The sequence below is a fragment of the Primulina huaijiensis genome, chromosome 3 (assembly GCF_012295235.1).
Source record: "Primulina huaijiensis isolate GDHJ02 chromosome 3, ASM1229523v2, whole genome shotgun sequence".
NCBI classification, from domain to species: Eukaryota; Viridiplantae; Streptophyta; class Magnoliopsida; order Lamiales; family Gesneriaceae; genus Primulina; species Primulina huaijiensis.
This window is the reverse complement of record NC_133308.1, coordinates 7,097,211-7,105,093: the sequence shown is the minus strand read 5'-3', so window position 1 is coordinate 7,105,093 and position 7,883 is coordinate 7,097,211. Positions and strand designations below refer to the sequence as shown.

General features: G+C 33.3%; 1 protein-coding gene across 1 annotated transcript; it reads left to right on the top strand.

Annotated features, from left to right (window-relative positions):
- The first annotated feature begins 4,388 nt into the window (after positions 1-4,388).
- LOC140972157 (LOB domain-containing protein 16-like) lies at positions 4,389-5,439 on the top strand. Its single transcript, XM_073434625.1, has 2 exons — positions 4,389-4,885; positions 4,978-5,439. The coding sequence occupies exons 1-2, from the start codon at positions 4,604-4,606 to the stop codon at positions 5,311-5,313; spliced, it is 618 nt and encodes a 205-aa protein (XP_073290726.1). The 5' UTR covers positions 4,389-4,603; the 3' UTR covers positions 5,314-5,439.
- Positions 5,440-7,883: the final 2,444 nt, after the last annotated feature.

The following is a 7,883-nucleotide window of genomic DNA, read 5'->3' as shown; positions in this document are numbered from 1 at the left end:
ACGAAACACATTGGAGTACAATTTCACTTTGTGCGGGAAGTAGTAGAAGAAGGAAGTGTGGATATGCAGAAGATCCATACAAAAGATAACATAGCTGATTTTCTGACCAAGCCAGTGAACACTGATAAGTTTGAGTGGTGTAGATTCTCAAGTGGCCCAGCAGAAACGTAAGCAGCAAGGAATGACAAGATTGAAAGGATGTGTGGATATGTGTTTGATTCTCAATCAAATCTCCAAGTGGGAGAAATGTCGGCAGTATGCATTATTGTGGTAAGGACAAATGCATGCATCAAAGAATTCAACAAAATGCAGCGGAGAATTCTGATTTGGTTTACTTTGTTGAAAAATGAAGAGAACGTGCTTTTTGAAAACTCGAGAGTTGGAGATGTCTCGAGTACAATATGTATCAGCAGTGGAGAGTTTGATGTTTGCCATGATCTGTACAAGACCGGACATTGCTCAAGCAGTTGGAGCAGTTCGTCGATATATGGCGAATCCTGGACGAGAGCATTGGAGCACTGTTAAGAGAATCCTTAGATACATTAAGCGTACCTCGAATGCTGCATTATGTTATGGAGGATCGGATTTTACACTCAGGAGCTATGTCGATTCAGATTATGCAGGTGATCCTGATAAGAGGAAATCTACTACTGGTTATGTGTGTACACTTGCGAGGGGAGCAGTAAGCTGGGTTTCCAAACTGCAGACAGTTGTGGTGTTATCTACAAGAGAGGCAGAATACATGACAGCTACTCAAGCTTGCAAGGAGGCAATATGGATTAAAAGGTTATTGGAGGAGATCAGGCACAAACAAAAGAATGTTTCTTTGTTTTGTGACAGTCAAAGTGGCTTGCACATCGCAAGGAATCCAGTCTTTCATTCTAGGACGAAACACATTGGAGTACAATTTCACTTTGTGCGGGAAGTAGTAGAAGAAGGAAGTGTGGATATGCAGAAGATCCATACAAAAGATAACATAGCTGATTTTCTGACCAAGCCAGTGAACACTGATAAGTTTGAGTGGTGTAGATTCTCAAGTGGCCCAGCAGAAACGTAAGCAGCAAGGAATGACAATATTGAAAGGATGTGTGGATATGTGTTTGATTCTCAATCAAATCTCCAAGTGGGAGAAATGTCGGCAGTATGCATTATTGTGGTAAGGACAAATGCATGCATCAAAGAATTCAACAAAATGCAGCGGAGAATTCTGATTTGGTTTACTTTGTTGAAAAATGAAGAGAACGTGCTTTTTGAAAACTCGAGACATGGAGATGTCTCGAGTACAATATGTATCAGCAGTGGAGAGTTTGATGTTTGCCATGATCTGTACAAGACCGGACATTGCTCAAGCAGTTGGAGCAGTTAGTCGATATATAGCGAATCCTGGACGAGAGCATTGGATCACTGTTAAGAAGATCCTTAGATACATTAAACGTACGTCGAATGCTGCATTATGTTATGGAGGATCGGATTTTACACTCAGGAGCTATGTCGATTCAGATTATGCAGGTGATCCTGATAAGAGAAAATCTACTACTGGTTATGTGTTTACACTTGCGAAGTGAGCAGTAAGCTGGGTTTCAAAACTGCAGACAGTTGTGGCGTTATCTACAAGAGAGGCAGAATACATGACAGCTACTCAAGCTTGCAAGAAGGGAATATGTATTAAAAGGTTATTGGAGGAGATCAGACACAAACAAAAGAATGTTTCTTTGTTTTGTGACAGTCAGAGTGGCTTGCACATCGCAAGGAATCCAGCCTTTCATTCTAGGACGAAACACATTGGAGTACAATTTCACTTTGTGCGGGAAGTAGTAGAAGAAGGAAGTGTGGGTATGCAGAAGATCCATACAAAAGATAACATAGCTGATTTTCTGACCAAGCCAGTGAACACTGATAAGTTTGAGTGGTGTAGATCCTCAAGTGGCCCAGCAAAAACGTAAGCAGCAAGGAATGACAAGATTGAAAGAATGTGTGGAGATGTGTTTGATTCTCAATCAAATCTCTAAATAAGAGAAATGTCGGCAGTATGCATTATTGTAGTAGGGACAAATGCATGCATCAAAGAATTCAACAAAATGCAGCGGAGAATTCTGATTTGGTTTGCTTTGTTGAAAAATGAAGAGAACGTGTTTTTTGAAAACGCGTTCCATAGTGATCAGTGAGCTCTATAAATATAGCTCCCCTCCCTCATTTCAAATTATCCCTTCTTCGAGTTTTCTCTCATCTTATTGCATTATATAATATTTGTGAGGTGTTTGTTCTCCTGTATTAAGAGAATATGTGATCTCTTTAGAAACACACTTAGTGGGTTGTACACCACAAAATATTATAGTGGAAATTTTTTTCATCTTGCCCGTGGTTTTTACCCTAATAATTTTTAGGGGTTTTCCACGTAAATCTCGGTGTCCAGTTTATTCTTTATTTTCGGGTTTTATTATCTCGAATTACTGCAAGTGAGACCAACGATATGAGTTAAATGTGTTGTTTTTTATGTAAAAAGTACATAGTGTAATACATGTTTATTTTAGTTAAAAATATTATTTTTTATATTAAAAATATTATTTTACTCATATAGTATAAACTAATGTTGTGAAATGATTTCCCATCCGTACGTTTGGTATAGGATTTAGACTATCTCCAATGGTTATTGGAGCAACTCTAAAAGTGGCTCCAAATGTAATTGTTGTGCCACAAGTTTTTCTTTTTATTTTTTTTTTCATTTTTAAATTTTTAGTTTAATACAATTATTTTATATTTTAATTAAATAATAAATTTATAATTTTTTAATTTGTTTTAATTTTAAAACAAATTAAATTAATTTTTATTTAAAAATTTGAAATATTAATTTTAAAAATTCAATATTTTAATTTTAAATTAATTACTTCAAAAATAAAAATTAAATAAAACCAAATTAAATTGCTAATGCATTAAAAATAATGCAAATTATAGAAGACAAACTACAAATATCACAAACGACATTAACAAACAACAAAATCACAAAACATAAAAATAGATTTTAGTAATTAGGTAATTAACAAACAACAAAATCACAAAACATTAAATTGCTATCATGGCATCTCCACCACGGTCTTGGCGTAAAAATGATTTACATTACATAATGAAAGTTTGCATTATCATGTACAATATGAATATTGAAGATGAACGTGACCTCAATGCACCAATTCAAAATGCAATGGAAGCACTTACTCTAGATGTTGAAATGATGATCAATGACGAATACAACAATTTTTCGTTCGTTTTAAAAAAATAAAAAAATTAATATGCTCACTATAAACTACGAAATGCATTAATTGAGCATTTTTTTATAACAATATAGTAGTTCAAATATTTAATGTTATGTCTGTTTTATATTATTAATTTAATATTAAATGTTCGTGTTTTTTTTACTTCCAATGATTTATATATTTTATTCAAAGATTATTTTTATTAATTTTTATATAAAATAATTAATTTAAATAATTTTTTATATTGAAATAAAAAAGAATATTATGAGAATATTTTATTGTAATATGAAATGTAGTGTAATAAATTGGATATGATCTTGGTATAACATTAATTTAGTTCAGAATGTGATGCAATAAATCAGAGATGGACTTATCGTGAAAGGTTAATTTGTAATGAGTCAAATCAATTCCTGAATAATAAGTATACCCTTTTATTGAGCTCATAAAATAGATAAGAGAACACTGATTTCATGACCATTTTCTACCCAATTCCCAACCTCATTGGCTTTATGAACTCAAAGCAAAGTAGCCACCTTTTTCATCACCTAGCTTCAAAGTCATAAAGGCACAAGTCAACTTTACTGTATATATATATATATATATATATATTTATGTATATATATATGCATAAATGTATATGATAGTTAGCTAATAATTTATTATCTCAGTTGGGCACCCACTTATTGGAAAACTCAGAAAAGGATTTGTCCAAAGAAACTGTGAGGATTGTGACATTTAAATACATTGAACCATGAGTCACACGACCTTAATCATTATACTTTACATAATTAGAGGTGTATCAAAGCAATCAAACTTCACTAAATATCATTAATTAAAGCCTGGTTTGAGAACCTTCGTCTATGCTCATCGACAAATTAAGAAAACAATTTCAAGAAAGCAACAATATTTTTTAGCAGCAGTTCCCAAGGTGCGGCGGCGTTCGGCGCAAAAATTATATTTTTTTGTGTGTCATCCATTGAAACAAACTTCATCCACATCAATAAATAATGCATCTTAGACTAAAATCCCGAGTTGTATTTCCAATTATATGTCGAAAAAAGCCTTTAAAAATTCTTCCTTGGTGACGTGAAAAATGAACTAAAAATCGTGGGCTTGATCATGACGGGTATAAAGCTCTTAAAGATTCAACCCCATATTGCATAAGCCATTAATAAATGTCTCCTTAGAACCATACACTCGAAACTTACATGTCTCCCTTTCGAACCCCATAACACTGCAACATGCCTTCTTCGTATCTGCGCCATTTTCTAGTGTACCCGTGTGCCGCCTGAACTTTCTTTCCTTTTCTGAAAGTTGTAGGTCTTTTTTTTTTCCTGATATTTATATATTACGAAATGTCGAGTGGGACTGGATCTCCTTGCGGTGCATGCAAGTTTCTCCGCCGGAAGTGTGCGGCGGATTGTGTTTTCGCACCTTATTTTTGCTCGGAACAGGGCCCGGCAAGATTTGCTGCCATTCATAAGGTGTTTGGAGCGAGCAACGTGTCTAAACTGTTGCTGCATGTGCCCGTGGCTGATCGTTGCGAGGCAGTGGTCACTATTTCTTATGAAGCTCAAGCAAGAATTCGAGATCCTGTTTACGGTTGCGTGGCTCATATCTTTGCCTTGCAACAACAGGTGAATTATATGATTTATTATAAACTTAATTTCCCTGATGATCTTGAACATGTTTTGTAGCGTAATTTTCTGATATCGGCGTGAATATATAGGTGGCATATTTGCAAGCTCAATTGATGCTGGCGAAAGCTCAACTAACCCAAAACCTTGTTCAGACATCAAGAACTAGAGAAAATCTATGGCCAAACAGCAGTGCAGCAGGAGGATTAATGGGATCGATGTTCCCATATCAATCTTTCCCAAATAACATGAGTAATTCGATTACGCCCCAGAGTTCGTTTGATTCGATCGATCACGGACAAAATAATGGGATTATTCAAGAAGATCTCGTTCCGTTGCAACAACCCTACAGCAAGAGGAGAGCTTCGCAGACGGATTTGAGCGAGCTTCAAGCGCTGGCTTTTGGAATGATGAAGAATGAAAACTGAAATCAAATGTTGTAATATCTTTCCTTTACCGTTCATATATGTTCTGATGCTCTAACCTCGACGATATTTTCCAGAATCGCTGATGTATATAAGGGACAGTATGATATATGAAGAGGGTTTGTGCTACGATGTTTAATTTAAGAGAGTGGAAATCTATCAGAGATTAATTTTCCTTGATCAATCAAATTAATAATTTTCGGTAAATGGGAATTTCCTCTGTCTTAATTTTATAGTAACGTAAACACCAGCCAGTGTATCGTGAATCCCACTTGTGAAAACCTTGGAATTAGAGTTTAAATTTATTGTAACTATCGTCCTTTACCGATTCAAGTGGAATCATGCGACCATGTCGCTGACTTACGCAATGCATTTTATTTTGTAAATATAGTTTGCATGTTATTGAGTTAGTCCAGAAATTTATTCCGAAAGGAAGCCGCATGCATCAAGTTTTAACGTCATAAAAAATAAATAAAAAATTGTTTTATAATGCAATTATTTTATATGCAGTGGCTGGGACAAAAGAAAATGCATGCATCTTTGAGGTTGGAGTATTCTTGTGTCGTTTCTCCCATAAATAAATGTATAGTTCTAACAAAGAAACATGTTACTTTAGTTAGGTGGTTTGGCGTTGGGAGTGGAGGTTCATAAGTTATCCTTAACATTGTTCGTGTTAGGGTATATAAGCATATAAACAATACTAGCCAGATTTTTGGCTTTTTTTTATATTTTTATTTTTTAACAAAACAATTGAGAGGACATTGTTTTTCTAATTCGGATTAGAATTGAATCTTAACTCAATCATCAAAAAGCTCGAACTTTAAAATTTTAAAAAGATTTTCAATCGAACCATCCACATAAACTTGACTTGCGCGAACTTATCTTATCTCCGACTATGTAATCTTTATGTTGTCAAATGTTTAGTTTTCTTACAATCGTTTCAATGGGAAAATAAATCATTTTTGTTTGGTTTAAATCAGAACTTGGTCCTCCATTAATAAAAAAAACAGGACTTAATGCAAGAGTGATCTAAGATCAGCATCTCAAGATGGACATTTATCGATACATATAAGGTCCATTAATTTTTGAGTAACTTCATGTCTATTATTAAATATATAACTTTGGATAGACTCTTTGAGTATTACCACAAGGATAGCATGAAATTTCACTTTAATATATTAACTTAGCTTTTTTTCTTTTCCTACTTCCAGTCCTTTTTTTGGGAAAAATGCTGACATTATTTCAATTTAAAAAAAAAGAACTAAAAACATAAAACAGACTAAATTAGTGCAACAAGATCTAATTTTCCACTAAGAGGATCGGAGTCAAATCCATTTCACATAACCCATTTTGTTAAGTTTTTCGTAATTTTAAATTAGATGTATATATATATATAACAAAAAGTAGGTCTCTTGTGAGACGGTCTCACGAATCTTTAAATGTGAGACGTACGGGTCAACCGTACCGATATTCACAATAAAAAGTAATACTCTTAGCATAAAAAGTAATACTTTTTCATGAATGACCCAAATAAGAGATCCGTATTACAAAATACGACCCGTGAGACCGTCTCACACAAGTTTTTGTCATAAATAAATATATAATCATTGTTATTGAACAAAGCACACGCTTGAGATTTATTAGTATTTCAATTATTTGGGTTACATTAAAATTATTAAATAGTTTACCTAATGTGAGTAGTTCATACGAATTTAAAGATTAATATCTGCTTAACACGACCTAATTGTACTAAAATATGCAGACCAATTGTCCCCTTGATTGGGTGCACTCTGCCACACGAGTTTCATTAAGAAATTTCATCAACTTTCACAAGAAAGCTCTATTCTTTTTTCAAATTCTAAAGTTAATTACTAATACTATAATCAATAATTTGTGCGTTCAATAAGTTTTTATTTGAACACATAAGAAGACAAAACGAGAGCCATTATTTATAATTAGTGTGAGTATTACCGTTCGTACGTTGTTTTCCCGATGATAATAATAATATATTAATAAAAAATTTTAAAAAATAACATGGCCCCATTCATATTTCATATTAGCTGTACCGATAAAAATAAATTAAACAAGGGAAAAGGAAATTAAATTATCTATATATATATATAGAAAAGTCCATCTTCGATCCTTTTGAAAGAGGCTTTTGATTACTTGGAGCCCATGAACAACTATATATATATATATGAATTATGAAATTAATGAGCACTCTTTAGTCAAACCTCATTCGGCGTTAAACAATTTCTTAGATTAATATTCCAAAATATTGTTAAATTATTATTTTTTTTTTTTTGGTTCAAGAACTCTTGACAGGACTTCATGAGGCATTTATTGAAAAGTTATTGCTTTGAATTATTTGTTTTTATTGGGTGTGATTCCACTTTATTTGAGCAAAAGTTGTGAAGAAAGATTGAACGATGCTAATAAAACAGAAGAAAATTAATTAATGGCACAGAATATATAATATAATAATTAATATGTATGATTTTAATTACACTTTATTAACATGTTGAATTGTTGTCACGCCCCGAAACTCGGGATTTGACACCGGCGTTGTTTAA

Bases quoted from the DNA above. Each gene is read 5' to 3' on its own strand.
- LOC140972157 (XM_073434625.1), top strand. From the start codon at position 4,604: ATGTCGAGTGGGACTGGATCTCCTTGCGGTGCATGCAAGTTTCTCCGC. The intron at 4,886-4,977 runs GTGAATTATATG...GTGAATATATAG, and splicing joins TCTTTGCCTTGCAACAACAG to GTGGCATATTTGCAAGCTCA.